Raw genomic sequence first — 20,402 nt, forward strand, 5'->3', positions numbered from 1 at the left:
AGGAAGAAGCAGGCTCCCTGCTGAGCAGAGAGCCAGATGCGGGGCTCGATCCCAGGACCGTGAGATCATGACCTGAGCCGAAGGCAGAGGCTTAACCCACTGAGCCACCCAGGCGCCCCTCTCACCAATATTTTTTAATACAATGTTGAAAATAAATCATCCCAATATAAGCATATATATAAAATATCTACTTTAACATATTAAATGTTTCATATTAAATATATTTTATATTAAATATATTTAAGCATAAGAAAAAGAAGATATCCATGAATTAATTTGTCCTTATAAAATATGAACTTTATTTTTATAGGAAAAGGGATTTCTTCATGCAAGCTCACACATTCAGCTAATACTCAATAAAAATAATTGCCTGATCAGAACAATTAAACAGGAAAGAGAATTATGCTGTTTTCTTCTCTTACTAGGATGAACAATTACAATCCTGGCTTCAATGTTTAGAAAAATCTCAAATCATTCAATCAGATGTAAATGCCAATTGAAATTAGATTCTTCCTTTAACCAATAATGTCTTGATAATGAACTGCAGAAGGACAATGAGATTGGTTCCTATTGCACACCAAATTTTGTGGTTATTCTTTATTGACTCCAAAAGAGATCTCGTGTCAAAATTTGATTACAAATATAAGCAATGTAAAAATGTTCTAAGTATATACATACTTAATGATTATTTGTATATAGGCTATAAAACATATGTATTTCTAAATATAGCTTCGGGAGTTGAACTGAATGTACACCCTGGGCTACAAAAATGAAAGAAAGTACATTGTAGAGGCAAACACTGTTGCTGGCATTTGGTCCCTGGATCCGAAACCAGGAAAGCTTGTATGGAATATAGTCATAGGCCAGTGTAACATATTGGCAAAATGTTGCATAAACCTTAGCTTTTTTAAATTACTTTTTATCCCTGTTTATTTGCAGAATTGCCTTTAACAGTCATCGAGTTCAACCAGTTCACTGCAAATTAGGAAACTGAAATCCACAATTGTTATAGGATTGTCCTAAGGTTACCCAGGGAAAAATGAAAGAACTGGATGGCACCCAAGTTCCTCACTCTCTCACCAAAGTAATTAATTTCATTCATTTTAGAAAAAGTGCTAGATACAACAGCATAATGTGCAAAACTACTGTTCTACAGTGTTTAAAATAATTTTGAGTTTTGAAAATTATGGTATATCTTTTCTTTATAAGCCACAGAAGCTACAAAGTAAAAGCATGTTTTCATAATACATTTTCTGAACTATAACTCTTTTTAAAAGCATGTAAAATGATTTTCATAAAGTCTAATTTATGTCTTGTGAAATGTGTTTATTTGGCAATAAGTCTTTTCAAGATACAGAAATTACAATCTCTTTCCACAAAAGCTTCACTAAATTAGTTACCTGTATCTTTAATGCAACTATTCATTCTTTTGCATTAAAAAATAAGTCTACTGAAGAGGGAGATGTAGCTTGGTACCAAGTATAGCCTGATGTGGCTGATTTTTAAAATCTTATTCTAGCAGGTAGCATCTTACCTGGGCCAGAAGAATAGGATAGGATAGAATATTGAAAAAAATATGTTAGAAGAAAAAAAAAAAGACAAAGATACCCAAAACAAAAATGACTCAGGCCAAGGTTCCAATATCTGAATCATAGGAGTTCCAAAAAGAAAGGAAAAGAAATCATCAAAGAAATAATTCAAGAAATTTACTTTCTGGGGCACCTGGGTGGCTCAGTGGGTTAAAGCCTCTGCCTTCATCTCAGGTCATGATCTCAGGGTCCTGGGATCAAGCCCCACATCAGGCTCTCTGCTCAGCGGGAAGCCTGCTTCCCTTCCTCTCTCTCTGCCTCTGCTTCTCTGCCTACTTGTGATCTCTGTCTGTCAAATAAATAAATAAAATCTTTAATAAAAAAAAAAAAAGAAATTTACTTTCAAAGAAGTATCTGAGTTTGCAGAATTAAAAAAGTCTACTCACTGAGAGTAATAGCAAAATAGATAAAAATAGCCCTACATCAAGATATACCATCAAGAAATTTCGTAATATTGGAGATGAAAAGATTCTATACACTTCTGGGGGAAGGGGAAGCAATTAAAACAGAAAGGATCAAGAGCCATAATGCCTTTATTTCTCAATAGCAACCCTGAAAGCTATACATTCTTCAAAGTAAATGAGGACATCTGTGAAGAGTTGGGGGTGTTAAATAGCATTTACACAGGCTTACACATAAATATGTAAAATAATGATTTCATCAAAATTACTGTATAACTATACTGGGAAAATTGAACAATAGAAAGGAAGTCACTGAGGTTTGTAGGGGAAAGGGACAAAAACAAAAGAGCTAAATCTTCATATTTTGTGGTATGAGATTAACAGGTAATACCTAAAACTAAAACCAAGAAGTGGCAATATGACATTATTTATCATTTACCTGAAGGTAATTAGCAAATAACCAGCTTAACAATGTGAAAATGGTTACCTGTGTAAAGCCCAAATTGGGGGAGACACAGGTATATAGGCAGACTTTTATTTTCATAATAAACCTTGTAGACCTACCACGTTTGTTAAATACTTGTATAACTTGGCTAAATTTTCAAACCAAAATGTACCACATAAACCCCCTAAACATAGTTACATGACAAAATGGGTGTGGATTTCTATAAAAGAATTTCCAGAGTATTTATCAGTATAACTCTCTGGATCTGAATGAGGTACTAGAAGGTTCTTTTCTGGTTGACATGTTCTTTAGGTTGTCCTATGTTCTGGTGTGTCCAGAACAGTCCTATTTTAATGTGTTGTGCAGGGTGATTATTAAAATTACCTCTTTTTACTCTCAAAATTATCCCAAATGGACAAAATTATTTGGTCAGCTGAATATTACTCTCACACCTCCGTACATTTGCACCTGCCATTGTCCTTACTTGACTTCCCTCCCTAAATGTGCTCCATCACGTTTCCATTCAAGTTATTCATCAATATTTCCTTGAACTACAGACTTCTCCTCCCATCCCTCACTGCACCACATATACAACTTCAGCGTAACAAGATTCTCACTATATTGCAGCTGTTTACATTCTTGCGAGAACATGAGTTCCTGCTAGCAGAGATCACTGGCTCTCCGTCTTCAACTGTCCAGCACTGAAGATAGGAGTTACAGACAGGAACCCACACAATTCTCACTGAGTGAATGAATTTGCCACATTATATAAAACCTAACTGTTAGATATTGTATTCTTGAAAGTCCTGTCATTATAAAGGATGGTGACAATTCAGCTCTGATAAGATTGAACCTAACCATTTAAAAAAAAAAAGTGCAGGCATAATTCCACTCCCATATTCAAACTACAGAATGATAATTTGAGATTACAAAATTGTAAGATGAGTTTGAAGATCTCTACTATTACTTAAGTTCAAACATAACATATTGCATGTCTATTTCAACAGCTATTGTGAATAAATTCACAAATTATTTTAGCATTATAGTCAGATGAATATAACAAGCAAATAATTAGATGTTTTCAAGTTAGTAATGAAATGTATGAATGTCTTTACAAATCTTTCCCTATAAACTGAACTCACATTTTTACCTTGCCCAGTTTCACATGAGAATGAATTAATTCATAAGGAGAGTTGAGCTAAAATGACTGAAGATACATAAAACAATCCTTTTTTAAATTCTAAGTTACTATCTTTATTGGACTAATCACATATTCTCAAAGTTTTATGCCCATAAGAATCATATGGAGACGTTGGAAAAAAAAGTTCCCAGGACTCAATGGGACCCACAAAACTGTATTTTAAAAAGTCATGAGGCAGGTTCAGGATGGCAGTGTAGGGAGACCCTGAACTCACTTCTTCCTATAGACACACCAAATCTACAGCTACATATACAACAACTCTGAAAAAGACCTGAAAACTAGCTGAGTAGATCTTCCACAACAAAGGATAAAAAAAAGCCAAACTGATATGGGTAAGAGAGGCAGAGACATAGTCTTGCAGGAACCACACCCCTGAACAGCAGGCCACAAGCAGATGGGATCTCACAAACACCTCACACATCCCTGAAGTGATGGGTTCAAGCCCCACCTCAGTTATCCCAGCCCTTGGGATCTTCACTTGAAAGAGGAGCCTGCCAAACATCCGCTTTGAAACCAAGTACTACATCCAGGATACCCAATGAAATTCTTGGGATGCCTGGGTGTCTCAGTAAGTTAAGCGTCTGCCTTTGGCCCAGGTCATGATCTCAGGGTCCTGGGATTGAGCCCTGCATTGGGCGCCATGCTCAGCAGGGAACCTGCTTCTCCCTATGCGTGCCACTCCCTCTGCTTGTGTTCTCTCTCTCTAACAAATAAATAAATAAAAGCTTTAAAAGAAAAAAAAGGAGGGCGGATGAAACTCTTGAAGGGGTCATACACAGACTCACTCACCCTGAGATCCTAGTGCAAAAGCATCGAGTTGAAACACATCTAGACCATAAGTGAAGGAGATTCATTGGCTAATCTTAAAGCATCTGCCAAAGGGGCAGTGGTCTATTGGAACTCTCTCTGGGGACAGAGGTGCTAGAAGTATGATTTGTGCATTCTCCTTCAACCTCAATAGTGCTGGCCCTGGCAGACACCATTTCTGTACCCTCTAATCTCTCTCTACCTCCTTAGCACTACTTGCCAGCCCCCTACACTCTCCTGTGACCCTGCCCTGCTAAACCTGGTTGGCAGGCTTGTCCTGGCCAATGTTTCCCCACAACTACGCCCTGCTAAACCTGGCTGGTGGGTAACCCCAACCCAGTGCTACCCCCACAGTCCTGCCAAAGCCAGCAATGGCATCCAGACCACACAGAGGACTCCGCTTGAATGCCTGGAACTTGTGGCCAGTGGGTCTTATGCTTCTGGACCCCACAGAGATGAAACATCAGAGATAGTTCTTGGCAGGCTATCTCCTGGAGGTAACCGTACAGACAGCATACTGAAACATACCAGTCTTCCTGTGACCATTCCTTCAAGACCGAAAAAGATATGTTTCACCTAATACATAAAAATGAAAAAGGGTCAAGGCTCCTAGATGGCTGTCCATTAAGTGGCCTACTCTTGATTTCACCTCAGGTCATGATCTCAGTGTCTGGGATCAAGCCCTGCATTGGGCTCTGTGCTTAGCTTGACATTCTCTTTCTCTCCCTCTCTGACCCTCCCCCTGCTCACACACTTTCTCTCTCTCTCTAAAATAAATAAAATCTTTTTAAAAAAGGAAACAGAGTTAAGCAAACTGAAGAAACATAGGAGTGTGTTCCAAACAAAAGAACAAGATAAAACCCCAGGAAAAAACCTTACAGAAACCAAGATAAGTAAAGTACCTGATTAAGAGGTCATAAAGATGCTTACCAATCTTGGAAGAAGAATGGATGAACACAGAGAACTTCAAGTAAGTGATGGAAAACAGAAGAAAGTGCCAAACAAAAGTTGCAGAGCTGCGGAATACAATAACTGGAGTCAAAAATACACAAGAGTGGGTCAAGAGCAAACCAGATGAAGCAGAAGGAAGGACCACTGACATGGAAAACAGGGCTGTGGTACTCACCCAAGGAGAGCAGAAAAAAGAAAAAAGAATTTGAAAAGGTGAAAACAGCTTATGGAAACTACAGGACATCAAATGGAACAACATTCTTCTCATAGTGGTCCTAGAAGGAAAAGAAAGGGAAAGAAAATCTATCTGAAGAAATAGAGGCTGAAAACTTCCTTATCCTAGCAAAGGAAACAAACATCCAGATCCAGGAAGTTCAGAAATACCCAACTACAAGGAACCTGAAGAGATCCATACCAAGACACATTATAATTAAAATGTTAATTAATTTAAATGAAATAAAAGTAAAAGACAAAAAGAGAATCCTAGAAGCAGCAAGAGAAAAATAACTTGTCACATATAAGGGAAACCACACACATGCAAAGATGATATTCGCAAATGACACTGCAAACGGCTGATATCCAAGATCTACAAAAAACTCCTCAAACTCAACACTCAAAAAACAGATAATCATGTCAAAAAATGGGCAGAAGACATGAATAGACACTTCTCCAATGAAGACATACAAATGGCTAGCAGACACATGAAAAAATGTTCATCATCATTAGCCATCGGGGAGATTCAAATCAAAACCACATAGAGATACTACCTTACACCAGTTAGAATGACCAAAATTGACAAGACAGGAAACAACAAGTGTTGGAGAGGATGTGGAGAAAGGGAAACCCTCTTACACTGTTGGTGGGAATGCAAGTTGGTGCAGCCACTTTGGAAAACAGCATGGAGATTCCTTAAGAAATTAAAAATAGAGCTATGCTGTGACCCTGTAATTACACTACTGGGTATTTACCCCAAAGATACAGGTGTAGTGAAAAGAAGAGCCATCTGTACCCCAATGTTCATAGCAGCAATGGCCATAGTCGCCAGACAGTGGAAAGAACCAAGATGCCCTTCAACAGATGAGTGCATAAAGAAGATATGGTCCAGGGGCGCCTGGGTGGCTCAGTGGATTAAGCCGCTGCCTTCGGCTCAGGTCATGATCTCAGGGTGCTGGGATCAAGTCCCGCATCGGGCTCTCTGCTCAGCAGGGTGCCTGCTTCCCTCTCTCTCTCTCTCTCTCTCTCTCTCTGCCTGCCTCTCCGTCTACTTGCAATCTCTGTCAAATAAATAAATAAAATCTTTAAAAAAAAAAAAAAGAAGAAGATATGGTCCATATATACAATGGAGTATTATGCCTCCATCAGAAAGGATGAATACCCAACTTTTGTATGAACATTAATGGGCCTGGAAGAGATTATGCTGAGTGAAATAAGTCAAGCAGAGAGTCAATTATCATAGGGTTTCACTTACTTGTGGAGCATAAGGAATAACCTGGAGGACATTAGGAGAAGGAAAGGAAAAGTGAATTGTGGCAAGTAGGAGAGGGAGATTAACCATGAGAGACGGTAGACTCTGAGAAACAAACTGAGGGTTTTGGAGGGTAGGGGATGGGGGGGTTTGTGAGCCTGGTAGTAGGTATTAAGGAGGGCACGTAATGCATGGAGTACTGGGTGTGGTACATAAACAATGAATTTTGGAACACACACACAAAAAATAAATTTAATTTAATTTTTAAAATTTTAATTTAATTTAATTTAAAAATTAAATAAGTAAATCTTTAAAATAAAGAAATAAGTAAAAATGTCAAGTGTGACATCAAAAACATAAAACATATGTAGCCTGTAATGTAGTAGTAGTAAGTATGTAAAAATGTAGTAGTAAAACTATAGAGTTTTAGAATGCATTCAAACTTATTTGGCTATCAACTTAAAATAGACTGGTATAGATACAGATAGATTGATATGTGTAAGCCTCATTGCAGCCACAAAGCAAAAACCAATAGCTAATACACAAAAGATAATAAACAAACTGAGGATTTTGAGGTAAAGTGGTGGGGGAATGGGTGAGCCTGGTGGTGGGAATTAAGGAGGGCATGTATTGCATGGAGCACTGGGTGTGGTACATAAACAATGAATCTTGGAACACTGAAAAAAATAAAAGAAAATTAAGATGTTAAAAAAAAAGATAGAAGGAAATCTAAATATAACACTGTGGAAAGTCATCAAACCACAAGGGAGGAGAGCAAGAAAAGAAGAAAGGAACAGAAAGAAACTATAAAACAGCCAGAAATCAATTAACAAAGACAACAAGTACATATCTACCTATAATTAACATAAATTCTCTAACAAAAAGACAGAGTGGCTGAATGGATTAAAAAAAAAACAAAAAACAAACAAACAAACAAAAAAAAGACCCTTCTATTTGCTGCCTACAAGTGACTAGCCTCAAATATAAGGACATACACATACTGAAACTAAAAGAAAAGAAAAGGGTATTTTATGCAAATGGAAACCAAAAGAAACCTGGGCTAGCTCTGCTTGTAGCAGAGAAATAAACTTTAAGACAAAGAATGAAATAAAAGAAAAGAAAGGGCATTACATAAGATAACGGGATAAATCTGGCAAGAATATATAACATTTATAAATATGTATATGCTCAACATAGGAGCACCTAAATATGTAAAGCAAATATTAACAGACCTATGGGAGAAATTGAAGACAATAATGAGAGGAGAATTTAATACTCCACTATACACAGAATATTCCATTTAAAAGCAAAAAAAGACACATTCTTCTCAAGTACATATGAGTATTCTCTAGGATAGATCATAATTTGGCTGCAAAACAAGACTCAATAAATGTAAGAAGATGAAGTCATATAAAATGTTTTTTCAGACCACAATGACATAAAACTAGAAATTAAGCACAAAAAGAAACCTGAAAAAAGTCACAAATATATGGAGAACCAACATGCTACTGAACAAATGACTCAACAAAGAAATCAAAGGAGATACAAAAAAATACCTTGAGACAAATGAAGATTATAATACAATATACCAAAACCTATGGGGTATAACAAAAGTAGTTCTGGGAGGAAAATTCATAGTAAGGTAGGCAACCCTCAAGAGACAAGAAAAACCTCAAATAATCAAACATTACACCTAAATAGCTAGAAAAAGAGGGGGAAAAAATGACGCCTCAATTAGTACATGGAAGGAAATAAAGCTCAGAACAAAAATCAATGAAATAAAGACTAAAAAGACAATAGAAAAAAATAAAGAAACGAAGAACTGGTTCTTTGAAAAAAAATTTAATTGATAAATATTTAGCTAGACTCACCTTAAAAAAGAGAGAGAAGGCTCAAACAAACAACATCAGAAATTAAAGAGGGGAAGTTACAACTGATACTAAAGAAATACCAAAAAAATCACAAAGGACTATTATGAAAAATTATATGCCAACAAATTGAACAACCTAGAAAAAATAGGTAAATTCCTAAAAACAGAATATTTTAAGACTGAATCATGAAGAAATAGAAAATCTGAACACACCAATTACTAGCAAGGAAATGAATCAGTAATCAAAAACCTCCCAACAAATTCCAGGACCAGAGGCTTCATCAGCTTCACTTTTAATTCTACCAAATATTCAAAGAAATTTTCTTTTTCTTAAGATTTTATTTATTTTTTTGAGAGAGACAAAGAGAGAGAGACAGAGCACAGGAAGGATGGGAGGGCAGAGGGAGAACCAGCAGCAGACTACCCGCTAAGCAGGGAGCCCAATATGGGGCTCAATCCCAGGACCCTGGGATCATGACTTAAGCTGAAGGCAGATTCTTAACTGACTGAGCCATCCAGGTGACCCACAAAGATGTTTCAATATCTATCCTCCTCAAACTCTTCCAAAAAAAGTTGAATATATAAGAATGCTTCCAAAAGCATTTTACAAGGCCAGCATGAACCTGGTACCAAAACCAAACAAGAACACCACAAAAAAGAGAATTATAGGCCAATACCTCTGATGAACACAAATGCAAAAATCCTCAATAAAATACCAGCAGCCCAGGAGCATCTGGGTGGCTCAGATGGTTAAGCGTCTGCCTTCAGCTCAGGTCATGATCCCAGAGTGACAGGATCAAGCCCCACATCTGGCTCTGTGAAGAGCCTGCTTCTTCCCCTACCCCTCAGCTCACTTGTTCTCTCTCTCACTCTTGCTCTCTCTCTCAAATAAAAATGAAATATATATATATATATATATATATATATACACACACACACACATACATATATACGTGTGTGTGTGTGTGTGTGTGTGTGTGTATTAGCAGCCCAAATTCAACACCACAGTAAGAAGATCATACACCATGGTCAAGTGGGATTTGTTTCAGGCATGAAAGGACAGCTCAGTATCTGCAAATCAGTCAACATGATTTATACCACGTTAACAAAAGATAAAAATCATGTGACATCACAGTAGACATGTGAAAAGAACATGACTAAATTCAACACCTATTTATGACAGAAACTCTCAACAAAGTGGATATAAAGGGAATGTACCTCAACACAATAAAGATCATATATGACAAGCCTACATCCAACATCATACTGAACAGTGAAAAGCTAAAAATTTTTTCTCTAAGATCAATAACAGGACAAGGATTTCCAACTTTTGTCACTTTTATTCAACACAGTATAGAAAATCCTAGCCAGGACAATTACACAAGAAAAAGAAATTTAAAGTATCCAAATTGGAAAGGAAAAAGTAAAACTGAAACTATTTGCAAACAACATGATTTTATATAGAGAAGACTCTATAAAGACTCCACACACATAAACACACACACACACACACACACACAAAACCCTGTAAGAACACAAATTTAGTAAAGTTACAGGATACAAAATCAACATACAAATATCTGTAGATTTTATACACTAACAACAAACTATCACAGAAGTTAAGAAAACAATCCCATTTACAGTTGCCTCGAAAAGAATAAAATACCTAGGAATAAGTTTAATCAAGAAGGTGAAAGACCTGTACACTAAAAACCTATAAGACACTAATGAAAGAAATTGAAGAATACACAAATAAGTGGAAAAATACTCTGTGCTCATGGATTTAAAAATTAATATTATTAAAATGTCCATATTATCCAAAGCAATCTATAGAGTCAATGAAATCTATTCAAAATCCCAATGGCATTTTTCAAAAATATAGAACAATCCTAAAATTTCTATGGAACCACAAAAGAACCCAAATAGCCAAAGAAATCTTGAGAAAGAAGAACAAAGCAAAACATACTCCTTGATTTCAAACTATATTACAAAGCTACAGTAACCAAAATAGTATGGTATTGGCATAAAGACAGACACATAGATCAATAGGACAAAATAGAAAGTCCAAAAATAAACTTTTGCATGTATGGCCAATTTATATATGACAAAGGAGTAAGAATATATAATGGAGATAGGAGAGTCTTCAATACAGTATTGGGAGAACTGGACTGCCTTATGCAAAAGAATAAAACTGGACCATTATTCTACACTATACAAAGATTAACTCAAAATGGATTAGAAGACTTGTATGGAAGACCTGAAACCATAAAATTCCTACAAGAAAAAACAGGCAATTATCTCCTTGTCATTGCTCTTCGCAAAAAAAATTTTTTGGATCTGACTCTAAGGTAATGTCAACAAAAGCAATAATAAACAAAAATGTGCTTACATCAAACTAAAAACCTCTGCACAACAGAGGAAACCATCAACAAAATAAAAGGGCAACATACTGAATGGAAGAAAATATTTGTAAATCATATTATCTTACAAGGAGTTACTATCCAAAATATATAAAGAACTCATACAATCCAATTAAAAAATGAGCAGAGGATCTGAATAAACATTTCTCCATACAAATGGCAAAGAGATACATGAAAAGATGCTTGACATCACTAACATCAGGGAAATGCAAATCAAAATCACAATGAGTTATCATGCTAACATCTATCAGAATGGTTGCTATCAAAAAGACAAGAAATAACAAGTATTGGTAAGGATATAGAGAAAAGGGAACCCTCATTCACTATTGGTGGGAACGCGAATTTGTGTGGTCACTGTGGAAAACAGTATGGAAATTACTCAAAAAACTAAAAATAGAACCACCACATGATCCAGCAATTCTACTTCTGGTTATTTATCTAAAGAAAAATGAAAACACTAATTCAAAAACATACACGCATCCCTACGTTCATTGCAGTATTATTCACAATAACCAAGAGATGGAAACAACCAGTGTCTGTTGATGGATGAATGGATGAAGACATAATCTCGCTCTCTCTCTCTCTGTCTCTCTCTCTCTCTCTCTCTCACACACACACACACACACACACACACACACACACAGGAATACTATTCATCCATTACAAATCAAATCTTCGGAGCACCTGCGTGGCTCAGTGGGTTAAAGCCTCTGCCTTCGGCTCAGGTCATGATCCCAGGGTCCTGGGATCGAGCCCCGCGTCGGGCTCTCCGCTCAGCGGGGAGCCTGCTCCCTCCTCTCTCTCTCTCTGCATGCCTCTCAGCCTATCTCTATCTGTCAAATAAATAAATAAAATCTTTAAAAATAAAAAAATAAAAAATAAATAAAAATCAAATCTTCATTTGTAACAACATGGATAGAACTTGAGAGTATACTGAGTGAAACAACTAAGAGAAAAAGACAAACACCATATGATTTCACTTATATGTGGAATCTAAAAAACAAAACAAAACTGAAAGATGAAGAGAACAGATTGATGGTGCCAGATAGGAAAGGGATAAGAGGTGGGGTATGTGGGGGATAAAAGGGTTAAAGGGTGCAAACTTACAGTCATAAATACACAAATCATAGAGATGTAATGTACAGCTTGATGATTATAGTCAATAATACCATATGTGTATTATGTAACTTTATAGAGTGACAAGGGAAACTAGACTTATTGTGGTGATCATTTCACAGGGTATACCAATACTGAATTATTGTCATATACCTGAAAGTAATATAATGATATATGTCAATTATGCCTCAATTCAAAATTTTTTTTAAAAATCACACCACCCAACTGATTTTCAAGTAGATGACTTTGGGACCAAACTGTGAGAAATCTTGGAAGTTAATAGGACACCTTAAAAGTAAACATATGGCTCCAGGTCCACTATAAACAATTATTTATTACCAAGTTCCCAGTAATCTATGTTATAGAGATGAATAGAGGAACAAAGGATACTACTATTAAGTCCAAAACTGATAAACCTGAGATTTTATCCCATTATAAATATATCTCAAGTATATAGGTATGCATTTTTATTTTATATATATATATTGTACCTCAGGTATAACCATATATTTATTATATATTGTAAGTATTACTTAGATATTATATCTTTTCATATACATTATATATCATTTCAACCTATTATTATCCTCAGGTATAAATATGTATATTTGTATGTGTATATGTATATATTCATATTATATGTATATAATGAAAATGAAAAGGCATGACTAAATTCAACATCCATTTATGATAATAACTCTCAAAAAATGGGTATAATATATATACACACATACATATACAAACTCAAAGATATATAAGTAATATATACATGTACACATATACAGATACGCACACACACAAAATATCACATATATACCTTAGAAGGATAATAACAGGTTGAATTATCTGCAAATCCAGTAGAATAAAGACTTAGATGTTAAACTAAGTTGCTTAAGGAAAATTTTTAAATTTAGCTGTCTTTGCATGACTGTGAAAGAACTATGAGTACATGGTTTCATATTCACCCCACATACAGCTATGATACTATATATGAAGCTAAAGAAATGCCTTCTTTAAAAATTAAAACCTAGGGGTACCTGGATGGCTCAGTTGTTAAGCATCTGCCTTTGGCTCAGGTCATGATCTCAGGGTCCTGGGATTGAGCCCCACTTCTGAGCTCCCTGCTCAGAAGCTCTCTGCTTCTCCCTCTCCCTCTGCCTGCTGCTCACCCTGCTTGTGCTCACTCTCCCTCTGTCAACTAAATAAATAAAATCTTTTAAAAAATAAATAATTAAATAAATATTGGAACCTACGTAGGGAACAAAGGCTCTCAGAGTGAGAAATGTGCCCTACACAGGTCCTCCTCATCTTTCAGTTCAGGGTGAGGTAGTAGTACCCAGCCTAACTGTTTCTTCTCTTGTCAGGGAGACATGATCTGCCCACATGCACACAATTGTGCCAATGCTATTAGAGGTACAGAAGCTAATAATGGCAGAGGAAACTCATGCTCACCGAATTTAATAATCAACCTCCTCCTTCCAATAATAAATGTGAACAACTGAGAATTTCCAGTTACATTTAAAACCAACAACAAAAAAGAAAAAGGCCAAAATGAGTAGAGGACAACTGATTCTGGAGAGAACAAATAATTTCGGTAAGAGAAGAGGACTTCAAAATCATTCTCATTAATATTGTAAGAAAGACTTAAGAATATATCCATTTACAAAGCAGAATAAGCTAATATGCAAAAAGGGAATAACAAAATAAGAATCCAGAAAAAATAAGGATACAGTTATCAAAATTAAGGGAAAAATTAAAAGGAAAATTAAGGGAAAAAATTAGTTGAGTTGGAAGAAAAAAAAAGAAGTCTCCCCAAATGTAAAGCAATAAAACCTAGAGATGAAAATATTTTTTTTAAAGTCAAGAATAAGACATAAATCCTGAAGGTCCAACACCGATCTAAGGAGGATCTTTAACAACAGAACAAAGAACACCTGGGTGGCTCAGTGGGTTAAAGCCTCTGCCTTCAGCTTGGGTCATGATCTCAGGGTCCTGGAATCAAGACCCACATCAGGCTCTCTGCTCGGCAGGAAGCCTGCTTCCCCCACACCCTCCTCTCTGCCCCCTTCTCTGCCTGCCTCTCTGCCTACTTGTGATCACTGTCAAATAAATAAATAAATAAATAAATAAATAAATCTATCTTTAAAAAAAGAACAGAGGAGAAATAATCAAATAGTAGAAGAAAATCCCTAGAGCCTAAAACAGGACCCTTCAACAAATGTGGTTCACCAAAAATGAAAAATAACTCAGAAACAGGACCTCACTAAAGGTCAGCACATCTCAATTGGTGCTTTTTTTCAATTCTTTTCTCTGGATCCTCTTCTCTTTGATCTCTAAATTGTATGGACATGAGGGCTTATTATTTTCACTTCTTTCCTTTGTCTCTGCTATATTTCACTCATTCACTAAATGATCTCATCTAAACTCATCATTTTGGAGAGTGCTTGGTTGGCTCAGTCGGAAAGCATCTGACTCAATTTCTGCTCAGGATCATGATATTGAGCCCCCTGTCAGGTTCCACACTCTGCAGAGAGTCTGCTGGAGGATTCTTTCTCTTTCCCTCTGCCCCTCACTCCACTTGTGCACTCTCTCTCTTAAAAAAAAAAAAAAAAAAACCACTTTAAAAATAAATAATGGACTCATTACTTTGAATGTCATCCATATATTGATAGTTCCAATTTTATCTGTCCATTCACTATCTCTCCACAAAACTCTATACATCAAATTGATTTCCTTTCTGCAATCTAACCTACATTTCAAATATATTACATCTACAATAGAATATCATCTCAATCCATACTCCAAACTGCTCATCTCCTTGTCTTCCTGTCTCAAAAAAGAGAACACCATTAATCCAGTTGCTCAGGCTACAAAATCGCAGCTAATGCTGAACTCCTCTCTTCCTCATGTTCTACCTCCAATCCATCAGCAAGGTCAACATCTAGCATGGATTTATAAGAATGGTATGTCTAAGAAGAACATGAATTCCCTAACACTATAATGGAGTTGCATTCTCTCTCCTACCATTCACTACCCTGTTTGTACTAATAACATCTCTCATTCAAAGCAATGCAGTTTTTAAGAACATGAGAATGCCTCTCTTTGTCCATGGCATAAACACTGCACATTCTACAGTAAATGATATTCACATGCTATTTCAAATGTTGAATATTGGTTTCCAGTCTCAAATTATCAAACGATAAAAAACTTAATTTACTAAATTAATTGTAAATTCTATAAACCTTGAAAATGTGAAAGTAATGCAAAACAGGCGGTAACAGGTGGAAGTAGATATGGAGGAAAATATAAGGACAATAAATATCTGACTTAGTAGGAAATCAAAAAACACTGTCAAAAATGAATAGGTCAAGAAATAGAATTTTTAGGAAGTTAAATAAAAAAAGAATTTTTTAATGAGCTGGCAGGAAGTGGGAGCAGGGAAAGAAGACAAGTCTAAGTGGAATTAATATCTCTCATGCTACAGATGGGAAACAACAGCGATTTTTAAATTGATACATTAACAAATAAAGTGTATGGATATTATTTAAGACTTGGAATTAAACAGGACTGACCATAAAATCGTTGGAAATAATTACTTCCGATGAGTGGTAATGAAGGTGAGTGTATTGAACCTTACTTTTCAGTTAGCATCCTCATCAGTGTTTGAATTTTTATTATGGCACATATTGCTGGCATAGCAATTATATAAACAAATAAAAATAAATATATTACTAAATAACAGAGCAAATGATCACATCTAAGCTAGTTTTATGTCTACATTTTCACACATTTACCTCCATAAAAATTTATAAAGAGACACCAGTTTTTGCTTCAGTGTTGTTCAGTAGCATAAGAGATAAACGTTGACCTAGGAACCACTATGAAAGTACAAAGGCTGGCTAAATACAATCTGGTCAAAATATGTGGATGCCAGAGAGTATAATTAGTAAAAGAATTGTATACAAAGGATCCTTCACATTTAGAACCAGAAAAGCTCACACAGTGATTCACTATAATTCATCTCCTTAAAGTACTACAGGCCTATATGCCCCTCCAAAAGGAGATACTCCTGTTTTCAACAGTTAACACTTCCATTGTCCTAATACTACCTCGTGTCCTATTTCTATGCTTATAAACATGGCACTATTTTTACCTTGAATAATGCATGGCTTGGTGGCCTGCAATATTAAAATAGAAGTCTGTGGTGTGCTTCATCTCATTGGTGTGCCCAGTGGCCTCAATCCAGTGTCCTATTGGGAGACAATAAACACCATCCACCAAGTTGTTTTCATTATAGGTACAGCAACGGTCATGGTGAGGTCCATTGCCTGGAACAAGAAGAAATGACAAACAGAGCAATTAAATCAATGTTTTGCTTAAACAGCCACAGAGTAGCTGATGCAAAATTAATAATAAGAAGAAAATAAATACAAAGCTGCTTAATCCACACATTTCAGTATAAACAAAAATAGACTAGAGGGGGAAAAACAGAAGAAATTTGTAATTACATATGAATTTCATAGAGTTCTGTGCTCCCTTTGAATACATGCATATTACCAAGAGCATACTAACTCTCAGAATTTAATGGTACCTCTCAGTGCCCTAACTACCCGTTGTGAGTCATTTTGCAGCCTTTTTATCTTTTTGGTATGCAAATTCATAACTAAAATCAGTAATAAAAAAGAATCAGTAATAAAGTGTTTTAGTATCAGCTCACACAACAAATGAATTTTTAAAATAAATACATTAAATAAATAATAAAACAAATGATCACATCCAAACTGGTCTGCATGTAAATCAGTGGTTAGTACTATTTTCAGATGGGAAATTATCCCAAAGATTAGCTATGTTGCCCAAGGTCACAAAACTAGTAAGTGCCAAGCTAGTAGCAAACTGATACCCCTAGATCCCCATCTTTCGGGCACCTGATACCTTCATGTTGTTTTCTGCCTGCTTCACAACCACCAGCACACACCATCCTCCCTCCATGGAGTGAACCAAAAGAGACAGAGATGGAAGAATATGTCTCTGAAAACACTATTTACCTATATTACATTCTGCCCAGTATCCACTATACTAGTAAACAGATCCTTTACTTCTATGAAATTATAATTCATACATTATTTCTATTTGCCCTTCTTATGTGACCACCTCATTTCAAATCATTCCTTTCCTTAAACTACCTAATTTTCATATACTGTCTTCAAAACAAAAAAAGTATAAGCAAAATAAAAATAGGAATAAGTCACATTTGTTACAAATATAAAAATCAGACTCATATGTTCCTTGATCTATCTTATAGAATATTTTACCTAAAGTTATTTGGCATAAAATCTCAAAAACAAAAAAAATCTTTAAGTCATTGGGCCATTCTTTAGGATATAACTCCCTTGCATCAGGTAGGAGGTACAAGATGGTTCCCTTAATAAATAAAGCATCACAGATCAGACTTCCTAGATCAGACTTCTCTTTTTCTCTTGATGGCTACAAGACACTACACCAAGTGGTCCTTTACCCTTGATATATTAAATATCAATGATGATGAAAACCAAACTGTACTAGCAACCCCACTTCTAGAAACATATCAAACAGAAATATAACAAGGATAAAAGAGATACATAGAGATGCATGTGTGAATAATACTCTTTTAATAGCACACACTCTAAACTATATAAGTTCATCTATTCATTTTTCCACAAATACTTATTAAATGTCAACTACATGATCTACACTGTTCTAAGTCATGTTAAGGATTTTGGTATTTTCCATAGGAACAACAAAAAAATGAAATATTTTAAGTAGGCAGGTAACATGACCAAATTTTTATTTTAAAAGTATCTCTCTGGTTACAGAGTAAAAATTTAATTCAAATGCAATGAGATTAAAGCAAAAAGTCCATTTAAGAAACTACTGCTCTAGCCCAGGCAGGAGATGATGAAAGCCTGGAGGCAGAAGTGGAAAAGAGTGGAAAAACCACAGGACATGGTGATTAACTGGATATGGGAGGTGAAGGAGAAAGGGAGGCAACAATGACTCTAGTCTTCTGGCAAATATAACTCACTATATCATTCACTAAGATGTGAAATCTGTAATACATTGGATGGGAAGATCACCAGTCCAGTTCTTGTGCCGTTTAGATACAAAAAGAGATATTAAGTACAAAGTCAGCATTATCAATTTGACACTCAGACCAGAGATCTTAAGTAGAAAAACAAATTTATGAGTCATCTAAGTATAAATGGCAATTGAGGCAAGGCTATATAGATGAGTCACAAAGAAAGACAAAAGTGATAGAGAAGAAAAGGTTTCTAGAACCAAGTCTGAAAGCATCCCAACATTTGATACCTGAATAAAGAAGAATGAGCTTACAAAAAACACATAGCATGCAAGAGACAGGGAGTGCAAGCAAGAAGAGGAGCAGAGAATGAGGGGGAGAGAGAGAGAAACCTAAGCAGACTCCATGCTGAGCACAGAGCCTGATGGGGTGGGGGGGGAGGGGGTTGATCTCACAACCCTGAGATCATGACCTGAGACAAAACCAAAAATTGGACACTTAATGGACTGAGCCACCCAGGTGCCCCAAGACTTATGACAATTTAAATGTTACAACTTAAATAAATACAATTACTGAGGAGTTCAAATATACATAAATGACAATGTTCAAGAAAAATTATTTACATAACATCAACTTCCTAAGAATTCTTCATTCCTAGAATTAGTTTTTTGAATTACTCATTTTTACACATACATGTTTTAGGAGAAATAACAAAACACTTCCATTTCTTTCAGCCAGGGAAGTGTCAGTGGAGGCCAAATGGAGAACTGGAACTCCCACCCCACTCAGTAGTAATAAAGTCAATCCCTTCAGTTGTCAATGGGTGGGGAACCTGGGTAATGAGGTACCTCCACCCTCCTACTGGAGCAGTGCTAGGGGAATCCAGTTAAATCAGAAGATTTGAGTAAGACCCAGGGTCACATTATATAATACTCAACATGTCCAGGTTTCAAATCCTTATATCAAAAATCACAAAGATCCCAAACTGAATGAAAATTAAAAATGCTTACAAGATGCCAACATTAAGATGACAGAGATGTTAGAATTATCTGAAAAAGATATTAAAAAAAAAAAAAAGGAACCAAGTGTATGATGTCTGGAAGAAACTTACTTCAAATTATAGGCAGGTGGAAAGTAAAAGTGTAGAAAAAGATATACCATGCAAACATTAATCAAAAGAAAGAACAGGTGGTTATGTTAATATCATATAAAGTAGGACCTTCAGAGCAAAGATTACTAGAAATAGAAAGGGGAATTATATGATATTTAAAGTATTAATCTATCAAGAAGCTGTAAGAATTCTAAATGTGTACATAACAAAAAATTGAGCTGCAAATATATGAAACTAAAAACTAAGACAACTGAATGGAGAAAAGACAAGTCTAGAATCATAGTTGGAAATTTTTTTTTTAAAGATTTTATTTATTTATTTGACAGGCAGAGATCACAAGTAGTCAGAGAGGCAGGCAGAGAGAGAGGGAGGAGGAAGCAGGCTCCCTGCTGAGCAGAGAGCCCGATGCGGGGCTCGATCCCAGGACCCTGAGATCATGACCTGAGCCGAAGGCAGAGGCTTTAACCCACTGAGCCACCCAGGCGCCCCCATAGTTGGAAATTTAAACACCTCTTTCTCAAAAACTGATAGAACAACTAGACAAAAAATCAGCAAAGAATAACTCAATATCCCCATCAACCAATGGAATCTAGTTGACAATTATAGAATACATTACCCAACAATAGCCGAATGCACATTTTCAAAGTGTGCACAGAACATATACCAAGCTAAATCATATCCTGGATCATAAGACAATATCAAAACTTTAAAATTAAATCACAGAAAGTGTTTTCTCTAACCTCAATGGAATCAAACTAGAAATCAATAACAGATAATAGGAAAATTTTCAAACATTTGGAAACTAATATACATACTACTAAATAATCTATGGGTCAAAAAGGAAGTCTCAAAGTTATTAAAAATAAATTGCAATGAATGAAAATCAAAATAATATGTATCAAAATATGTGGGACACAGCTAAAGCAGTGCTGTGAGGGAAATTTATAGTATTAAATACATACAGTAAAAAT

The 20,402-nt window shown here is 35.7% G+C and overlaps 1 protein-coding gene across 1 annotated transcript in view; it reads right to left on the reverse strand.

The window, feature by feature from the left end:
• Nucleotides 1–20,402, reverse strand: part of EPM2A (EPM2A glucan phosphatase, laforin) — a 113,734-nt gene that overhangs the window by 56,005 nt on the left and 37,327 nt on the right. Inside the window, 1 exon segment of the mRNA XM_047733918.1 lies at nt 16,419–16,593. Within this exon segment, the coding sequence (XP_047589874.1) occupies nt 16,419–16,593 (175 nt within the window).

Source organism: Lutra lutra, chromosome 6 (assembly GCF_902655055.1).
Source record: "Lutra lutra chromosome 6, mLutLut1.2, whole genome shotgun sequence".
Taxonomy (NCBI): domain Eukaryota; kingdom Metazoa; phylum Chordata; class Mammalia; order Carnivora; family Mustelidae; genus Lutra; species Lutra lutra.